At 34.0% G+C, this 21,939-nt stretch overlaps 2 protein-coding genes across 2 annotated transcripts; both read right to left on the reverse strand.

Annotated features, from left to right (window-relative positions):
- Positions 1-1,793: 1,793 nt before the first annotated feature.
- LOC110703206 (prolycopene isomerase, chloroplastic-like) lies at positions 1,794-8,532 on the reverse strand. Its single transcript, XM_021880961.1, has 9 exons — positions 8,195-8,532; positions 6,542-6,765; positions 6,076-6,186; positions 5,226-5,279; positions 4,153-4,440; positions 3,382-3,573; positions 3,145-3,303; positions 2,690-2,926; positions 1,794-2,293 (listed from the first exon to the last, which is right to left on the reverse strand). The coding sequence occupies exons 1-9, from the start codon at positions 8,361-8,363 to the stop codon at positions 1,979-1,981; spliced, it is 1,749 nt and encodes a 582-aa protein (XP_021736653.1). The 5' UTR covers positions 8,364-8,532; the 3' UTR covers positions 1,794-1,978.
- A 1,846-nt stretch (positions 8,533-10,378) lies between these two features.
- LOC110703207 (alkane hydroxylase MAH1-like) lies at positions 10,379-12,415 on the reverse strand. Its single transcript, XM_021880963.1, has one exon. The coding sequence runs from the start codon at positions 12,100-12,102 to the stop codon at positions 10,594-10,596; it is 1,509 nt and encodes a 502-aa protein (XP_021736655.1). The 5' UTR covers positions 12,103-12,415; the 3' UTR covers positions 10,379-10,593.
- Positions 12,416-21,939: the final 9,524 nt, after the last annotated feature.

The following is a 21,939-nucleotide window of genomic DNA, read 5'->3' on the forward strand; positions in this document are numbered from 1 at the left end:
TCAAACATAATGTTGATATCCTGTTTTTAATATCCTAATTTCATCACTGTCACCAAGTCAAAACACTACTTAACTCAAGCAGCAATGTTTGATAATGTTACGATCTTCCCATCTAATATTTTAGATTAAGAAAAAAAAATAACCTTAATTTTCTCCCTAATCTTCACCCATCTTCTATACGTTGAGCAAATTCTGCCCCCAGTTTTCTGAGCTTCAGTCTCATCTATTAATTTAACCGCCCATAAATGATGGAGAAATTAGAAGTGAATTCAAGTGCCCACTAAACAAGCATAGTTAGTTAGGTGGGAAAGTATAGAGATGTATATTAGGGCAATACTCCCTATTTTAGGTTTATTTGGCTTACCTTTCCATATTCTCATATAGAAACTTAAAATTAAACCAACTCATATATTTGTATTTTTTGGATGTAGACAGATAGTAAGACACATAAAAACAAATGATGTAGATGAGATTTGTAGGTCTTGGATACCACCCTTTAAGTCAAAATGATTGTTCACCTCACCTTTTTAAAGGAAAATACCTGTAATCTATAAAAGTTAATAAGTTCAGATAAGATAAGTTACGGAACAATAAAAGATAAGACAATTCATAACTATAATTACTCCAAATTAACTAGATTTAAGTTCATGAAAATTAATACTAGTTTTAAATAAGTTAATGTGTACAATATATAGTTCAAGTAAATGGAATTCAGAAAGATGATGATGCACCTTATGGATAGTGCCATGGGCAACTTCAGCATGCATGCAACTATGCAAGCCAACAACTCAACAAGGGTATACAAGTGTATACCTGAACATGTATGTTTATAGTTCTATTGACGCAATTTATGTAAAATCATTGGTTGTAATTTATTTAGGTTACTTTTGTGAGATTAAATTTTAACCATTAAGGTTTTTAAGAATACATATTCTACAAGCAAAAGTTGTAAAAAGGAGCACCTTATAATTGTGCATAATATATATTCTAAATAAATGTCCTACATATCGAGTAGATCAAATCAACCTAGTTCACTTTAGAGTATGTGCACGTTAATATATTACGGAGTACTACTAGATATTAATTGAACTCACGTGGATCAAAACTCATCTTCAATTACCATTAATAAAGTCATCTTACGAATTTTTTCTAATTTAGGGGGATTTATTATTAATTTTGGTAAGTGGCCTACTCTAAAAGAAGGTTCCAACTGATGAAAGTGTTAGTTCAAATTTCCAAATAAACAACAAAGTGAGTTGATTGTTTCAAATTCATTGGTTAAGGCCCAACTACTGCTCTAACTTAAGTTTAGCTCGTTCTCGCTTCAAGAACTATTGCTATATTCAAGATGAAAATGAAATTGATGACATAGATAATTCAACAACTTTCCTATTAATTATTTCTGGTTGAAACATGAACATCTTTACCTCAAATACACATTGAGGCAAAAATCATCATATACAAAGTATAAGATATGGAATTGGAGTTCTTGTTCTTTTTCTCAAGGATGGCGAATATTAAGATTTTTAAGTATAAATGTTGATGTAGCATTTGTACATTGTAATTTGTAGGTTATTTAAAGTTTTAAACCTCCAACCTCTTATTCAGAACTAGCGTATATTTTTAAAAAGTTACCATTTTATCATAAATGTATGTTCTACTTGTATGCTATGTTACAAAACTTGACCAATGCGATACTGTAGTCAATTTCGAAATTCATATGCACTAGATTTTTTTTTTTCCCTAATGAACAAGTTATGAATGAATTTGTTTGTGTTGCACTAGATCATTTCCTGAGGATGAAGTTTTTCAAGAGAAACTGATCATTTACATCTCAATTCGGAGTCAATAAAATAGAATTATACATTTGATATACAGGATTTGTTTAACCAATCCAGAATGCTGAAAATTCTAGTATGCAATGAGGAATAGATTTATATACCAGCTAAAACAGTATACACGTATTCGACTAATAATATTAGATGCCAATCGCATCAAGAAGCTGAGAGTGTTGAGATACAGAAACGAGGGAATTAGCAACAATGGCTCCACTTGCAGCAACAGCAGGAACTCCAATGCCTGGAAATGTAGAATCTCCACAGCAGTATAGTTGTGGAATAGAAGTTGCATGCCCAGGAAAAGTGCCTTTGCCAGCTTCAATTGCTGGACCGTAAGTTCCCCTATTTCTTCGAAGAAACCTTTGATGTGTTAATGGTGTACCAATCATCTTTACCTCACATTTATCCCTGTTGAAACCTGGACCAAGTGCTCGCTCTACTGCTCCCCACATTACCTGTGTGTGTTCACAAATGATCTTTTTCATCAAATACCAAGTAAATGTAGGGAGTGAACACCATTTGTTTTCCAAGATAATGGTCAACCACAAGTTATCAATAAGTAATTCGTACATACCATATCAACCTCAAATATCAGGGTGTTATAGTATAGAGACGAGAGGGTGGCTCCATAATTTTCTTTCCGAATTGAGGAGGGGGGGGGGGGGGGGGGATTTGCAAACTAGTGCATGAACAAGAAGCAACTCATAATGGGTTGTTGGGGGTTCTACAGTTCTTTAGAGCCCAGTGAGGGAAAAACAGCCAAGGCAACTAACACATATGTTGTGACCAGATAAAAAAAGATCAGTTAGAAATGCAACAAGATGATGAACAGCGAGAATAAGGAGATTCACCTCGGCTCTTTCTGCTTTGAGTTTTTTGTATTCATCACTTCTACGATCAAGCCCTTCCCATATTTCAAAAGGTTCTGTTCCTGGTGTGTATGCATGTAGTACATGCTTACCAGGAGGTGCTAAATCTGGACTCAAAACACTGGGGACTGATATCAAAACAACATTCTGATCTGCATCAACTCCTCTCGTCCAATCATTCACAACAATATGATGAATACCCAGGTCTTCACGTAAACCCTGAAAGCTCAAGCCTTAAGTAATGGTACAAACATTCTGTACCATAATCATGCTAAGGGACAAGTATGATGGAAGATGACAGGAAGAGAAAATTGCAGAAACATGCATATTCAACATAACATTATCATGAAAACTGAAGAGCAACAACGTGAACAGAATTTTGGCACAACATAAAGCCAACCAGAAATAAGCAGACTATAGAACTGAAGATAGCTCACCTCTGCATCAAAACCCAAATGAAGATGCATAAAAGATTCACATTGTGGGGTTGAGTTAACTCTCTCTTGAAATGTCTTGGGTACAGATTCTTCCGGTAACAGATTCACGGTGTCCCACATTGATGCATTACTGACAACAGCCTTCTTTGCGCGTATAAACTGTGGGAGAGCAGATAAACATAAGATTCTACACAGCAGATGTATCTATCTGCCATCTCGTTCTCTTTATCCACTTACTTGACCACTTCTGAGTCTAACACCAACTGCTCTTCCATTTTCAACAACAATTTTCTCAACATGAGAGCGAAGGGAGATCCTTCCACCAAACTTTTGAATTCCACGAACCAAGGCCTCAACAATTGCTCCACTTCCATGTAAGGGGTACTCAAGAACACATCCTGGCTTGTACCACTCAGCAAACATGTAAATCTGCAGAATAGGAACAAATAAAGTGAGTGATTATTTGTCACAACATCTTCACAATGCAAGGACTAAATCATTAAAGGATTTAAAAAGGTGAACATGTAATTCACCTAAGAGGATCAATGTACTACGTATTATACAATTCCAATGTACTAATTGTTATAGAGTCGTGTATCTAAGACAATAAGCACTTCAGTACTCAATCCACTGGAATTAGATATCTTACTAGGCAAGTCATCTTCGACTGTAAATTAGAAACATAGGAGACTATGCTCTTGGCACTTTCCAGACTGTAATTGCTCATTTCCTTGGTTCAGTAATTGTCTTCAAATACAAGAAAAGGAAGAATATATAACTTTTCCAGTACCTTACTGAGTTAAGTTCAACACATCAAATTTGCTGTTATCCAGAAATGTAGTACAAAGACAGATTTTTGGTCTTCATTTTTTATAGAGCCAATGCCAAATTTTGAAAATGCAACCAAAGTATTTAACAAACATCCATTATAATGTGAGAAATGAGAATAATTTCATAATATTTCATGCAGCTAAAGATGTGAGCTGGTCACATAGGGGTAATAGTTACCATCTCTGCTGAGAGAATACCATTAGATTTGACACCAGCCAGAAGGAAAGCCAGAAGATCCACCCAGTTCCGTACAAAAGGATCTTTTAGTCCCAGCGAATCAACTATTTCAGAAAAAGGTCGGAGAAGCTTTGTTGCACCTAAAGCTCCTTGAGGTCCCATCGCAGCAAAAGACTTCAATAGAGAAGGAGCATACCTAGCTCCAGCAGTTGAAATGACACCCAGATCACCTCTAATAGACAAAGGAGGGAGAGCCATTGCTGCAGTAGAGAGAGGCAGTATGGCATCCTGTTACAAGTAGCAGTTTGTTAAGAGATCAATACGATTAGTTCATCTATTCCCCTACTATAGACTTCCATGTACCGCATTACACTAGAGTTCCTCATAGCCATGAGTTATAAAAGAAGCCTGTTATAACTTTATAGATGTCTTTGCAAATAGCGCTCACAAAAGTATCATGCCTTCATGCCCTACCAGTTCCCAAGCTTGTGGTAATAAGGAGCTGAGCTTAGCAGAGAATGGCAAGCTCAAAATTCACAGCTCAATTTGGAATCAAACAAAATGCTACTTTAGGTCATATTTCAAAGCAAATTATTTTTCTACTTGAAACTCTTACAAGACTTTTGTGAAATTCATGCTACTGCAATAAAAAAAATGTCTTTATAAGTTGTACATAAAAGTTGAAGAATCCCTACTTTTTCAATTTTATTTACCCATTTTGACTATTGCACAAAATAAAACTGCTATCTATTATTTATGACTTTCATCAAAATTGAGCTCAAGTTGTTAAGGACTGAGCCAAGCTTAATAAGCTCATGAAGTTGGGTTCATCATCACTCCTATATCACTATATGAAGCATAGGTGATCATTTCTTATGACAGCTATAAATACCAGATAGGAGATAGCAGTTTTGACATGAGTGAAACCTTCTTCAGTATCAATTTACCACATTTAGTTTGGGACACAAAAACTGAGAAAAATAACATACTTCAAGACATAACAGAGACCCTTTGGATCTTGACGCCCCCCCTAAATGTTCTAATATCAGAAAAGAGAGGGCAGTGGTACTCACAAGAAGCTTTTTCCACTCTTGCACTGCATTTGCACTTGCGTACTTCTCAAGATCCTGTAAATCTACTTGGTTGTATTAGAACTGGAATAAGGGCAATTGATATAATTAAAGCTAAAATATAATAACACCTAAATGTCAAACAATACTTCGTATATGCCAAGAGATACTTTTTACACTCTATCCTTGGATGAATGCCTAATTATCTATCTAAAGAATGGATGTGCCAAAGTCATTTGTCTATCTAGTCAGCAAATAATAATTTGCTAATATCTCCTAATGTTGGCATTTGATGTACCCATCTAATTTTTTCGTTTGATGTACCCATCTAATTTTTCACACTTTTCGATTTTCTTCTTTAATCGTCAATACTTTAATTCCGTATCACCAACAATAACAAAAAGATACTTTTTGAGAAAAAACTACAACTCAAGGCGATTTTAACAAGACCCCAAATGACTGTTGTTTTTCCCTTGCATATTGGTTAAAATTCGTGATCTAATTTTGAGATCTTTAACCAAGACAACAGTTAATAGGTACATATTTTGGAAACTGAGGGAGTACCATACTTCTTTATAGGTCAAAACAAATTAGTACAATTCTTAAGAAATAATACTATGCCTTTATGAATTAATAATTTGGCAGCGAAAGGCTTTGTAGCTATAACCTGGCTACAATATTCATAGAGTAAGTGCAACAAACAGAGCAGATTCACTCTTTCCTCCCCATTAATAACACTAAAATTTTCCATTTCATGATGTACTCTAATTCCCTCCCTCACAAAATTATTAAAACTATTACAGAGTACAATATTAGAATAATAAAAAGAACACACTAGCAATTATGGAATCACCTTCAAAAATTCTGTGGGTCCAATTCGTGACAAGAAATCTGCTTCAGGTAAATAAACCATCCATGAATCATACTTTGCACAGGGTATTGTTTCACCAAGGGCATCCAACACCTGCAAGAAGGAAAATAATAGAGTTCAAGGAAGCTATAAGATATTCTGCATATAGGTTCAAATTATTCTTTGATATGAAGGTATGGTAGTAAACATCGTTGACAAATATGTATTGCTCATTCACTTCTAGTGGTCCTAATAAAAGATAGGTTTTTCGCTTACCTCACTCTTCATTATTTTTGTTCATTTCTGGATTAAGTATAGTTGTTACCGAAATTACCATTTTTGTGATTCACTTGGATCTATCATGCTAGTATTATCTTGCCAAACAAAGTATAATACTAAGATCAAGGATCTAGAAACATTTACAGAAAACATAAGTCGAAAGTTAAAGAGACTGAAGAAAGGAGATTACTTGCGCAAGTGGATTTGCCTGAGGACCTCTTGATTCAAATCCAGAAAACAGAGAAGGTCCAGAGTCAAACTTATAGTCTTTAACTTCAAATGCATGTGCAGCACCCCCAGGTTGATCATGACTTTCTAACACGAGAACATCTTGCTCATATCTTGCTAGAAGTCCGGCACAACATAGTCCTCCGATGCCACTCCCAATGACTACTACATCAGCTTCAGATCTGCCTGCATGATGGGCAAGTAGGAAAATGCAATTCAAATTTCCTCTACATTGAATTGCGATCCTAAAGCATGTCTTTCTGAAGGGGTTCATGATATTTATGCACCCAAACAACTGTAGTATAATTTATTACAAAACCTAACATAGAGCAATCCAAAGGTTATCAAGGATGAGAAATCCTTATACGACAACCTTAAGGAGGATAGAAGACCATCTTAAATTTCCCTTGTGAAGTCCTTGACCAATGACTAGACCATAGATCTAGACATATCCTTTCAGCGCACTTTGTCCTCACTCATGTACACGAGCACACCCTAGATAACTTTTCAAGAGTACTCTTCCTAGGGCTGGATTTTGTTCTCACACTTAGTAAGCTACCTTAGCTTTTTCACAATCTTACCTCCACTTAGTAAACTTTATCAAAGTATAAATCAGTTAAGAGTAAAAAAATTTCGAAGCATTAAAAAAAAAAAAAAAAAAACAAACAAACAATTGAAGGAAATCAGGAAATTAATTCACAAGAGGAAAACTAATATGATTTCTTTTGTTTAAGGGTTGACACAACCACCTGTCCACCTCATCATATATATAGTTTCAAACATAGGGATGAATGTAGGGAAATTAAGGTATTTCCAATAATTTCATTGTGCCTTTACACATAAGACAAGAAGCAATGCAAGGAAAAGTTATGCCTATTGTTAACCTGATCGTTTGTTCCTAACATAACGTCATGTACTCATGTTTACATGAAATCTAATCGGATGCCTTCCACGACATCCCATCACTAAGATTATAACTCATGTCCTAATTTTTTATGAAAGCTTATGTCAAAACACAAGAGAAACAGAATGGCTACCTTCTTGAGTACCAAAAATCTTCCCACAACACCTAATGCCCAAGCATTCTAGTACAGTGGCATAGTCCATACTCCGTAGAGCAAAGAAAAGGTTGCCTAAGATGACAAGCTCATTGCATATAGCTCGAATGACAACGCTAAGACCTAATTTCACCTCTTAGGATCCAACATACCTTTGCCAAAACCACCCTCATAGTTTACATATTCATTAGATTGCCTCGGATAACATATTGCCAGACCTAATCTGATACCAAATTACAACAGTTTTATAGCAACTTCACAATTTAACATCCCTAATTTAATGTCAATGTTTATAATTCTACTAGACAATGCACCATTTAAAAAAGCAATATAATCGAAACCCTAATCCCAAATTTCCATCGAAATTAAGGGTTACTACTTTGGAACTGGAAATAATTCATCAAATGAACAATAATATGAATGTAAACCATAATTTGGCCGGAATTAGGTACCACAACTGTAATGCATAAATTATGATCAATTAAACCAAAATCAAGAAATAGCAAATGAAAATTACGAATTGAATCAACTAAAAGAAATAGAGATTTGAGAAATACCTGAAATGGAAGGAGGGAGACCGTTGGTGGCAGAAGGTGGCTGACCGTTGGAAAATCGCGCCAAAATTGAAGATTTATTTGAATTTGATTGAGAATTTGGAGGGAAAAACTTAGTTGAAGATGGGAGATGATGGAATTTGGGGAGGATTGAAATACCAGAAAATGCCATTAAAGCTGAAATATTAGCATGAATTTTGCAACAGGCTGCTGAATGTTATGCAGCAAAGGTAGAAATGAAGAGAGAGAGACAAAGATAGGAGTTTTTTTTGGGTGGAATTTGATCCAATTGTTTCCTTTTGGCCTTATGATTTCTATAGCTCTTAACTAACCACGTTTGCTTCATTTGGTCTAATATTCTCAATTGGCCACGAGCCAATCCATATAATTATGTAACTTCACGTGTTATGTCAGCATATCTCATATTTAAATGGGTTGTACTTTAATTGAGTTATCGAAAAAAATCGGGTTATGTTGGGCTCATGTTGTATCAGCGAACCCTTAAATATCATAAATAAGCGAGTTTACCTGCACATTGGTCCATCTTAGTTATGCTAGAATTAAAAAGATTGTCGATGAATAACCCATGAGCCGTGACACACTGCCACATAGATGTACCTCTTGTGTTGGGTTGGATCATTTTCGTGTAGTGCCTAATTGATCCTCGTGCCGACCTGACTCATGCCCAACTCTAATTTCCATCATTTGGTTGTCCATATTTATTTCTTTTGGCTTTAGAATAACTAACTTGGTTTGATCGGATGTATTTACCAACACACAAGTTTAATTTTAATATAGTATTATATCATTATATATGTGAAATTATATAAAATAGTTGATATATACTAATTTACATAGTTATATACATCAATGTCAAGCTTATAAACAATTGAAAAGTTGTTTTTTCTTTACATTTGTGATTCTAATTAAAAAAAAATTTAAAAAAAAAAAAGATAAAACGATTTTTTTTCTTTTTGTATTGATCTCAATGTATATTTTCAAACCAATTTTCATAATTGTAATTTTTAATCAAAAATATTAATGATAAAAGGTGTAGATTGACAAGCATATAAATTCAACGGTTGGATTCAACCTGAAAATAGAGTAATTATTAAGCAAAATGCATAAAAATTACAAATTTTATCATCAACGTAAAATAAGTTCTAATGTTCACCTCCTATATCGACCAAATGGTTGCAATAAAACAGTTTGACGTCTATACAAGCTATTCAATTCCCATCAATCATCAAGATTTCTACTAGTTAAAGACAAAAACATACTTGTACATGACTTTAAATGAGGATATTCAGATAAGATGTTAATGGGCTCTACCCTTTTGTCAAGAATGTTTGGCTCATAAGTCATAATATACACTTAGGTCCTGTTCGACAAAAGTAGCGGTAACGAGTAGCTTTTAGCGGTCGAGTAGCGGGTACTGTTAAGTTAGCGAGTAGCTGTCAATTAGTAGTGAGTAGAGGTTAGCTGTCAAAGTAACGGTTGATAGTATGAGTGTTTGGCAAAAGTAGCGGTTGCAATACTAAAATATATCAAAATTCATATAAATATTAATTAAAAAGTAATAAAAATTTGTCAAATGCTACCCGCTACTTCTAAACGCTACCTTGCCAAACACTCTCAAATTTTTCTTAGTAGTGTTTTGACTAGTCAAAACACTAATCGCTACCTCAAACGCTATCATAAAACAGAGCCTTACACAAAATTTTTGATTTCTGTCAACCTTTTAAACTTCCAATAATTATGTGTACACTTATGAAAAGTTTGGGGACTTGTGTTAATAATGGTCGAACTTATGGCGCTTGTGAGTTGTGAGTCTTGTGACATCATATCAGAAATTACCTTATTATTAATTTTTAGAGTAATAATTATATGCGGCATTTAATGCAACGTAAAATATGTCGCGTTTTATTGATCAATTTACATTTGTAGGTACTCCGAGGAGACCCCTTCTTCCTAACTTTCTCTTTGTGGAAATTAATTAGAAATGTATGACAAATTTATGTATCAATTGGTGTAATTAATATTTAATTTAAAATTTAAGCTCTTTTATGGTATATAAGTCTAGAGATTTATGTTAAAAATTAAAATTCTAATTTTAAAGATTATTATGGTTGAGAGTTGAGACATTAAGATACATGAAATATTAAGGATAATGCTTAAATGCTATCATAGGAAAGAAAGTACCAAACGACTTCGTGATACCATATAACGCAATAAATTCTACAATAAGACGGATAATGCAGTAGTACTGGTGCAACTTCTCATCAATGTAGCTTGTTGAATTACATACGTAACATTATTCAAGCACAACCACAAACACTCAAAAATCATTAAATTAACAACGGAAACTATACATGATTCAGTAATTATATTAGGTTTAATAATCACTGAGAACGAAGTACCTTAACCTTAAACCCATACTTCATGTGAAGAATTATAGAGAGATTAGGAACAACAAGATGTTCTTTTACCGGTTCAATGTCATAGTTTTGGATTATGGTAGCCGCAATAATCTTCATTTGTGTGAAGGCCATTTCTTTCCCTAGGCAAGTTCTTGGCCCGGCGTTGAAGGCTAAGAACTTGTACGATGGCTCATGTCTAACCTTCCCTTGTTCCGTTATCCATCTTTCTGGCTTAAACTCATAACAATCGTCTCCCCATATAGATTTCATCCTTCCCATCGCGTACATGTTGAATATAATTTCCATGTTCGGATTCACATGGTAGCCGCTTGGCAGTATGTCCTGCTCAAGAGGGGACTTGGCCTCAAACACAACTGGAGGGTATAATCGTAAAGTTTCACATAATGCGCTATGAAGATACACTAACTTGCTACTCACCTCCTTAAAGTTTGTCCTATTTATTATTATACCGTCTAGTTCTTTTTTAATCTTAGAAACGACATGTGGGTGCTGTGAAAGGAGGTAAAAGAACCAAGTCAACGTGACACTAGTTGTGTCACGTCCTGCTACAAAAAAGTTCAAAATTGTATCCCTTAAGAATTTATCGCCTAGATTACCAAGTGGAGTCTCATGATTCTCATCCTGTTTAATATATAACGTTAATAGATCGTTACTCATCTCATCATTGTCTTCCTTTTGCTTAGATAATTGTTCCTTACTCAATTCTTCTCTTTTCATAGCTATACATTTATAGATGAAATCATCAAGTGTTTCCCAAGCCTTCCTATGCTTCTTCTCTTCTCCTACATCCAACCACCTTAGGAACTTCCAAACACAAGATGGCACAACATGGCGATAGAAAATCACTTCCTCAACATCGTCCAAGGCCTTTGAGGATGGAACCCTAGGCAAATCGACGGATAGAGACCTCGGATCATAATCCATAATGATGGTACATATTGTATCAAACGTGAACCTTGCAAACAAATCTTGCAAATCGACCTCGATAGAATGCTCTAACACATGATCAAGGACCGGGATAAGTCCATTTTCCACCTTATCCCATGTTTTCTTGACCAAAAAATGATGGAACTTTGGATGACCAAGGAAAGAATGAGCCATTTTTCGATGATATTGCCAAACAATAGAATCCGTGTTAAAAATTCCATCTCCTAGTACATCAAGAATTGCATTTAACTTAGGACCCTTTGGATAATTCCCAAAGTTCTTGCTCATTATATAGTGAACGTTGGCCGGATCAACGGTAGCGAGCAAGTACATGTTGGTGAACCAAGGACCCTTAAGAAAAAAGGTCAATTGTGATTTTAGCATGACTTCAATGAAATAGTCGTGAATTCGATGTGCGTTTATAAGGAGCGCCGGAAGCATCCCAACTATAGGCCAATTCGTCGGGAGCCCGATGTTGTTACGAAAGGAGTAGCCAAAGAGAAGTAAGGAGAGGAGTACTAGAAAGATTTCAAGGTACTCCATTGTTGGCAAAAAGGAGTAATGTTATGAGCTTAAGCAAGAAAAGATGAGAATATATATATGGTGTATTTTTTCTAGGAGAATTATTATTGTTGTTGTTTATTGTGTATATGGATGGACTATAGTGATTGTTCCTTTTTATATAGAAAGGAGCTAAAGAACACTAGTGATATAAAATTGTGCAAGAAAGATAATGAATAATGGATGCACCCTAATTAGGAAATCCTTGTGCAAGATGTGAAGAGAAGATATACATACAGTGTACAAAAGATCTAATAATGGAAAGATTTTTTTTCTTAACACACATTTCTTAGACACAAAGAGGGGAATTACGAAATGAAGGAAAAATAAGTTTTGATATATTTAGATTGAAAACTTCATATAAGTTTAGCTTAGATTAGAGTTAACAAGGGTTACCAAAGTTCAATATACAACTAATAAGTTTAATTGCTCAAAAAAGTTCATGTTGATTAAGATAAAATCAAATAAGTTTCACAAGTTCAGATTAGTGAAAAATAGGTGAAAAGAACACACTTTAAAGATATTTTGGTAGGATTAAATGGCTGGAAATGTACAATCACAAGGGTTACCAAAGTTCAATATACAACTAATAAGTTTAATTGCTCAAAAAAGTTCATGTTGATTAAGATAAAATCAAATAAGTTTCACAAGTTCAGATTAGTGAAAAATAGGTGAAAAGAACACACTTTAAGGATATTTTGGTAGGATTAAATGGCCGGAAATGTACAATCAATAGAGGTATTAATTTTATTTTTTATATTTGATCGATCCACATTTCAAATATAGAAATGTTATATTAGATATATCATCAATACATCTCTTGGTATCTTCTTAATAATTAATTTCAAATCATATCAAATACTGTTATGTTAGTATCTTCGACATTATCTTTTGTAATCACGCACTTATGTATATGTTTTGATTCATATATATGATATGAATCATAAAGATTGTATTGGGTGTTGTCGTAATTGCCTTGTACATTGTATTTTTTTTTTGGGTGTTCTACCCGTTTCATTATTTGGGATAATCTGAATTTGGGATCAATTTTTAGTGGTTAGTTGTACATTATATATAATTTTACCATCACATGCATCTAATCAAACTGAAACTTTTCAGCATATGGAGTATTTTATTTTTGACACGAGATGACACTTTATTTTTTTTTTATAATCAATATGTGACGCTTAATTTGGGAAAAACAAATGCAGATGAAAAAAATCGTTTGTACAATAAAGATTGTACATCGAAAGTAAATTTACCTTTAAATCAACAATTCCCTGATATAATATAAAATTTACCTATTTTTTACTTATAAAAATCACTAATATAGTAATGTTGTATAAAAGTAACCATAGATCATAAAACTTATCCTTATTTATATCAGTATTATTTAGAATTGGAGGTTAACGTCAGAGGAGGTGTCTGGTTAAAAAGTTTTGTAAATTAAACAGAGGAATTGGGAATTATAATTGGATTTTATTTTGAAAAATCACCACTTTTCCTTATCAAAAAAGGAGGAAGAAGAAGGAAAAAAAAAAAAAAAAAAAAACCACTTTTCAGCCTATTTGATTTCTATACACACTTTAATTAACTTGGAAAGGATATTGAATTGCATGCCCAATAAGTTGGATAGACTCATCATAGACTACTACGACATAGCATAGAACACTCTGGATGATATGATACAGTTCCAAACTTTACAATCCAATCAATATACAGTTGTATTATTGCGCCTATCAGTTTCATTGATGTTCCTATCGTATAACGGCAGATATAGATATACTGTGTGTCAATTAAATTAGGGTATATATCCCGTGATTTAATAAAATCAACAAAGAATTAGAGATGTCAATGGGGTAGAGCGAGGTGGAAGTTGGCCTCCTATCCCCATCCTCATCCCCTTCCTTGCCTAACAATTTCATCCCCATCCCCATCCTTATAGAGGGTCCAAAATCTATCCTATCCCCGCTAGGCCGCCACAGCCTGTACAAAATCTAAAACCATCTCTACCCCCACCCCCCTCTTGGAAATCAACACCCACAAACCTAGTTAAGCCCCACCTTCCCCACCCACCCCACCATCCACCTAATCCCCGCCTAAGACCCGCAAAATCCTTCAATTCGTTTTCATCACTAGCACATTGAGCGTACCTCATTTTGATTAATAATTATTTCGTAAGAGGTCATGATAGCAAAAGTTGTGTCACTAAATGGCACACTTTTACAAATGTACGACTAATTAATTAAGGCTAATCATCCATTGTGCACTATCAATTTCCTTTGTACAACATCAATAAATTGGTAGTGCACTACCCCATCACCTACGATGGAGACGACTCACTATACTTCCCAATTTGGAGTGTTGTAGTTGTAAGTACTATGGAATTTAATGGTAATTAAAATTGAAGGCATGACGAACTATAAGTACAATAGATGCTGATTTGGGTGGTAATTGATATTTGGTATTATGAACAAAAGTATGAGATAATTGAGATAAGATTGCTAGAAGTTGATGTCCTAACTGTGAATAACGTGTTTGCTGTATAGCACAAAACAAATATACCACAATGGTACATTGATCGGAAAAAAAACAATAATAATTATTATATAAATTGTAAAATATGTTACATATTCTTTCTGTTTCATAATAATCGTAATATTTTAACTGACACACATGTCAATGCATAACTTTGACCATTAAATAGTAAAAGAATTAAAAACATACACCCATGCTGGGATATATGCAAAATTTACTTTGCATGGGCGTACCATATCCTGTTGCTTTTATATATGCTACAATTCACAAGTCGAAAAAGCTATTTCCTAGCAAGATTGTCTAATTAAATAATACAAATGGTGACACTATGAAAATATAATAATCAAGTATGTAAAATTGAAAAATAACTCTAAAATCTAAAATGTGATTCATGCTAGACTGCTAGGCCAAATGTGAAATGTCTAATTTTTTTCTTTCTTTCTTTTATTTTATTTTATTTTATTTTATTTTTATTTGTTTTTTGACAAGAATGTGAAATGTCTATTTAAAAGGCTTAAAACAAAAATTTGGAGACAAAATATTTATGAGGTTTGGTGTTTATTTTTTTAAGAAATTTTGGAGGTCCCTAAAATCACTTTTTTGAAGCTCCTTGATGATGGCCTAGCTTGTTTGTGCAATGGCACATGCCGTGTCGATGTCTGTCAGCTTCAGTGAAAACAAACAATGAAGAAAATAATTAATTAAATGAATTGTGATTTGTGACATGTTTGAAATAATTATCTTCAACTTTTGTGTTATGTGTCAACTGTACTGTCTAAAGATGTAACTTACATGGACATGCAGCTATTAATTAGGAACTAGATGGAAGCCCGTGCGATGCACGGTTTTTTCATCTAAGATTTTTAATTATTTAATTTATTGTATTCAATAATTTCAGACAAAATTACAAAAGTTTAATAATTTTTTTTTTACTATAATTTATAATGAATTTATTAAATATAAATAAATTGTAAATATGATATTTTTTCCGTTATATGAAATCTTTAATGTGAAATGATAAATTTTTAATAATTTAAATCCTAAATTATTATTCATTGTTTAACCATATCTTTTATTTCGATAGAATCACCAACTTCGTCCACAACCAACCTACTACATCAATGGATAAATTGAACCGTGCAATGTTAGCCAAACTGACCAATAAATGAAAAATTGCTGCGATATAAAATAAAATCTATGCATTGGAATTTTTTCATCATCTCCAAAATAACCAAAGTCATCCATATATTAAGTATACAACATCTAATCATATGTCATTACATAAACAAATAATCTTTAAGTATCCTAAATAAATACAATGTAACTAATAATTACAAATATAAATTTAAACATAAATTTTAAAAATTACCCGGACATTGATAACCTAAAACTAACACAAAATTACTAACACAAAATTCGCTTGATGGGGTTTTTTATTGATACAAAATTTTATTTGTGTCGTATGATGTGTTAGATCTGCATGTAAAAAAACATTTAGTAAATAAAACATAAACCTATAATCGTTGAGTATCCCAAATTAATACAATGTAAGTAATAATTAGAAATACTAATTTAAACATAGGATTTCAAAAATTAATCTAAAAATTACCCGGCCATTGATGACCAAAATCTAACACAAAATTCGCTTGATGGGGTTTTTTATTGATACGAAATTTTGTTTGTGTCATATGATGTGTTAATTTACAAATTTTAATTTAATTATAATTAACGAACAATTTGTATTTCTTATCATAAATACTATCAAAATTTATCTTGTAATGATAGGTATCAAATTTTATTATAAGCGTTTATCATTTAAATATTTCTTAGTATATTTTTTTTTGGATTATACTCGTAGTATTGAATTAATAAATTTATATTTTCCTATATTTTTACTTTATTTTTTTCATTAAAATAATTTAATTCGTGGATTATAATCTACGTGGCATTAAAATTTTAGATATATCAAATCTAATTCGTTACTTTTGTCTAGGTGGCGACATAATTTTTTAATTCAAAAATAAAATACAAATCTTTCTTCTTATTGGTCGAAACAATACCTTTTCTTACGTGGCTTGCCGAATGCTCTCCAAAAATGCCTACTTTATTTATATATATTAGATTTGAAAAAGAGATAGTAGTGTCATTATAATTAAAATCTAAGTATAAATTTAAAAATTGAACTATGGACAATGTTGATTAGTGAGGCAGGTTTTATAGACTGCCTCGCACTATTCTTACTATAAGGTACAAAGGGTGAAGGTTTAAATTAGAGGAATTGCGATGAAGAGATCAACATCCGCATTCCCATCTTCATTGTGAAATCTGATTTTGCGTGTCATCTCTATGATTCATTCTTACAAACGAATTAGAAAACCAAAAACTCATTATTATACCAATACACAAGAAATCATAAAAAGAAAAACCCTTATTATGTTTTCAAATTGTTCAAACATGTTCATTAAAATCCGAAAACAATTTAGTTTCATGTAAAATCGTTCCATATGACACTAATTAATAACGAAAATACTAGAGGTCATATATTTCTATAATAAAATAATACAGAGTAGGTTACCTCTAGTCTCTACAATAAAATAGTCACCATAAATCAAGTTTTTTTCCTTTAACAAATTTCCAAATTATGGTTTTACAAATTTATTGAAATTTATGGCTATCCTCAAAAGGCCAAGCACGATCGATGAGTACATTTAACTGATATATGAACGAAACTAACCAGAGATTATATATCTCCATGAAAGCAAACCTTTAAAAGGTGACTACATTCGATATTTTCCATACAAAGTAATTGCAGACCCTCAAAGGCACTAGATTTGTCATGGCTTATATTTGCGTATCCGGCATGGAAGGCTTCGAGAGGTCCATATATGTTATGCTTACCTTTTTTTTTTTTTTTTTTTTTTTTTTTTTTTTTTAAATTAAAAAAGTATAAAGAAAGTTTAGGATAATCTGTTTATAAGGAGAATTGACATAGTTCTGATAACCTGTTAAAATATCAACTTAACCAAAAATTTAAGCCGATGGTGAAATTAAAGTCCAAGATCCCAAACCTTAGCCTCTGTATTTCTCTCCACTCACTAGCCAAAACTGGTGAACTGACCATTTGACCAAACCACCAACGCGGTGGCTTCACACGTACAAAAGACTAACCAATCACCACTTCAAAGTTTTGAAACTTGTTCGCCATCCATCTCAGAAGTTGCATTCAGAAACTAATATACAGATTTGCATCGTCTATACCAAAATAATTGTGCCAAGTTTAATACTACATCCGTTTCATATTATTTGCAACGATTTGATATAAAATGTGACTGAAAAGTATAATCGTTGCAAATAATATGAAACGGAGGTAATATATTTTTGTAAATAATTTTTTTAGGAAATTTTGTATATTTAGGAAACACTCGCCGCGATTACCCTCCTAAACCTTAACCCATAAATTCCACCCAATAGAGTGGCCACCGACACCGCCACCAATCAACGGCGACCCATTTCAGGAAATAGGGATTCGTCATCTGGGATTCTAGAACCGAAATTGAGATTCAAAGGGTCCGAAGTTTGTGCGATTTGTTTTGATAACTTGCCGGCAAAATTTGTGATTTGTTTGTGTGATTTCTTTTGGAGGGTGAAATTTACCGGCGAACCCGGGGTAGGGGCGGCATCGGCGCCGGCGCGGGGTAAGGGAAGGGGGAGGTTGACGGCAAGTGGTAGGAGCGGCGCCCCTATTCTGGCCACTGCGGCTGCTGTAGGGGAGGGGGTGGGTGGGGTGGAGGTTAGGGTGTTTTATGTTTTTTTTAATTAATATAATTAATTAATTGAGAGTTAAAGGGTAATTAGGAAAAATTAGAGGATAATTAGAGTTTTTGGTTGTCTTCAACAAAAAAAATTTAGAATCAGGTTTTAGATTGCCAAAAAAAATTTAAAAGGTTTTTTCCAATAAAAAGAATGTTTTAAATGATATTTTTAGACAAACCAAGGACAATTAAAACAGTGGCGGAGCCAGGATTTTTACCAATGGTAGGGCACCGGCTGTACCTTCTGGAACCCTTTTATCGATCAAGGCTTTAAATCTTAAAAAAAAAAAACAAAATTAAGACACATTTACGTGCCGCATAACAATTGTAAAATAATGTTCTTAATATCAAGATTCAAAATTACTTAACAATTGTATTTGTCAAACCTATATTATTCCAAAATACATCAAATATCACCCCTATTCAAGGCTTTAAACAATGACCCCGTTATTTTTTTTTAGATCTTTTATGATAGGTTCAGAATCACTAGATAGATTTTTCACATCAAATAGCATGATCCAAAATACCAATTACTCCCTTCGTGTTTTAATAAGTGTTACAGTTTGACTTTTTTCACTATTCACATAGTGGTTTTGACTTGATTAATTCACTAATATATAAAAAACAAATGTTATTGTATAATACATCATTAGATTCGTTATAATGTATACTTTTATAATATCAATTTTCCTATAATTTTACTAATATATGATTAGATAAATTAATGGTCAAAGTTGTGTCTCAGCCTGCGTATTTAGTCAAGCTGTAACACTTATTAAAACACGGAGGGCGTATAAGGATATATAACTAATATAATTCAAGTGTACTCATACATGTAAAAAGAAATATAACAATTAAACTTTTTTTCTTTTTTGGACAGGATGGAATATAACAATTAAACTTGACGAGTCTTCAAGTTTTGAAAGCGTATTACTACATCATCAATTTCATTATCTTAAGTAGAAAAGTAATCTTGCTCAATGTGCACAAAGAGAGGGAAAAAAAAAATTCTAAGATCATATCATATCACTAATAACTAAAGCCCATCTCGCAGTCAGGCCACAAGACATTGGATCGACATTTGGCATTTCTTCTTTGTAGCTACTGAATAGTCTTCCAATATTTAATTAATTATATAATTTAATAAACCCTAGTTTCATAATACGTAGTATATTACTATCATGTTATGAAAGCTAGTTTAGCATGTTTCACATTAAAAAACTGATGGAGATGAGGGACTAGGAAGGACCTTGATCAAAGCTCAAACCTTATAGCTTTTTAGTTTTTGATAATCACAAGCCAAACATTTGGAAATAGGGAGAACGTGTAACTCCATGATCGTACATACACTTCCAATTACTCTATAATGTTTGAGACACATACCTCTATATGTAGGATATAAGCTCAACAAGCCAAACCTTGCTTGGTGTAATATGATTTGATTTCTATTGGTGAGCAAAACATGAAATAAACGAGATTCATCTCCATTCATATTTTAAAAATATTAATACTTTTAATTAATGACAATTAAAAATATATACTATTGGTCAAAAATATACATTGCTAAGCTAAGGATAAATAAAATTCGAAGCTATATAAATTCTTGATAAGGTTGAACCATATAGCGGTGTAGGGATTGCATTCATATCTACATTAATTTGACATGTGAACTGTTTAAACATAGTACATTGCTGTTTGTCAGGATTAAGATAAACCCATATCATAGTTAATTAATTATGTAATATGCTACTAGCTTAGGTTAAGTTAGGTGAACATGAAAGCTATCAATTCATATAATTAAGTGCTTTCTCAAAATTCTTTCTATATAAATGGACTTATTATATTTATAAACCATATTAAAGACATAAATCATACTTACTTGCTAATAACACTATAAGCTAAGTTTCATAATAATATTTCTCATCATTAATTCATTTTAAATTAGCCTACAATAATGTATTATTTTGAATTTTTCATGATCATCTTATTCCTTATTTTCTTTTATTTGTTACTTCTTTTATGACCAAAAAGGGCTCCCAACTAATTGTCCTTTTTTTGGAATGCTTCCACCAGTCTTTAAACATATAAACAATATTCATTATCTTTTCATTGATGTCATGGAAAAATCTCATATGACTTTCCATTTTGAAGGCCTTTGGTTCACCAACATGCACGTACTAGCCACCGTCGATCCTGCCAATGTTCACCATATAACGAGCAAGAACTTTGGGAATTATCCCAAGGGGGCCGAGTTTCGTGAGAAGCTCGAACGTCCTTGGAGATTCGATCTCAACCTCGGATTTTGAGGTATGGCAATACCATCGAAAGATGGCTCAGTCTTTCCTTAGTAACCCTAAGTTTAATCAATTTTTGGTAAATAAAACATGGGAAAAAGTGGAAGATGGACTTATTCCGGCCCTTGATCATGTCTCTAAGCATGTTGTTTGGGTCCAATTTAGTCCAATTGGGCCTGGTCACTGAATGATCCAATTAAAAGCCCAAGGTTAAGGTTCAACTCTCCAAATGTGCTAAAGTCAAAAATCAAACATCCTCAAAGCCATGTCAAGGTCAGTCAACGGCCCAATCAGCTTGGCCCAGCCCAACTGACTTTCGGGCCCAATCCGCCTCCTTCATTAGCCAAGGTATAAAAGCCAACAATTTGGCCAATTCTTGGTAAGACAAAAAAGCCTCAAGCAACTAAACTCTTGCACAGCTTTCTCTCTCTAATATACTGACTTAAGCATCGGAGGGGCCTTCCTCGGCGTCCCCCCCGAGGCTAGTTTACGTGTATTTGTTGTGCAGGAAACCCTCGGCTCCTGCGTCGTTCGGACCGAGACCAAGTTCCCTCAAGATAAAAGGATCTTCCGAGATTAAATTGTTTTCATCCGAAACAATTTGGCGCCGTCTGTGGGGAGCGCTACTAAATTTCGCGTCAGTCATCAAACACTCCGGCAGTCGCCATGACTAAGAGTGGAAAGAGTTCCAAGAAGGCTAAGAAGGGAGGAGGCCAGATCACGGTGAGGGAACGCCAGCCGGTTTATCCCTCCCCGGAGCAAGCCTCTTCCGAATCGGAGGCCCCCATTTCTCCGGAAAGGGAAGCCTCAAGAGGTCCTAGCCTCCAGGAGGAGAACACCTCGCACCACACTCGGCAGCCGGGGCCATCCCCGAGACCGAGTGGCTCAGGTGCGAGGAACTCCCCGCCGCGCCATAGCGTGCAATCCAGGTCACATCCGCGGGAGACTCCTCCCTCCGGACCCTCCACCGAGGAAGTGGCCAGAGCAGTGGCCATCTGCATGGAGTTCCTTAAAGCTCAAGGGGCTCCAATCCAGATGCCTGATGATCACCAGCCGAGAAACCTGAAAAGGAGGATCGGTCAGGATGATGGTGGACAAGTTCCACCACATAGACAACTCGGCCAGAGGTGGCGAGGGGACACCCGAAACTCCAGTAAGGAGAGGAGGAGGAACCC

This window comes from Chenopodium quinoa, unplaced genomic scaffold (assembly GCF_001683475.1).
Source record: "Chenopodium quinoa cultivar QQ74 unplaced genomic scaffold, ASM168347v1, whole genome shotgun sequence".
Classification (NCBI taxonomy): Eukaryota; Viridiplantae; Streptophyta; class Magnoliopsida; order Caryophyllales; family Amaranthaceae; genus Chenopodium; species Chenopodium quinoa.

Bases quoted from the DNA above. Each gene is read 5' to 3' on its own strand.
- LOC110703206 (XM_021880961.1), bottom strand. From the start codon at position 8,363: ATGGCATTTTCTGGTATTTCAATCCTCCCCAAATTCCATCATCTCCCA. The intron at 6,187-6,541 runs GTAATCTCCTTT...TCCTTCTTGCAG, and splicing joins AGGCAAATCCACTTGCGCAA to GTGTTGGATGCCCTTGGTGA. The intron at 5,280-6,075 runs GTGATTCCATAA...GTAGATTTACAG, and splicing joins GACCCACAGAATTTTTGAAG to GATCTTGAGAAGTACGCAAG.
- LOC110703207 (XM_021880963.1), bottom strand. From the start codon at position 12,102: ATGGAGTACCTTGAAATCTTTCTAGTACTCCTCTCCTTACTTCTCTTT.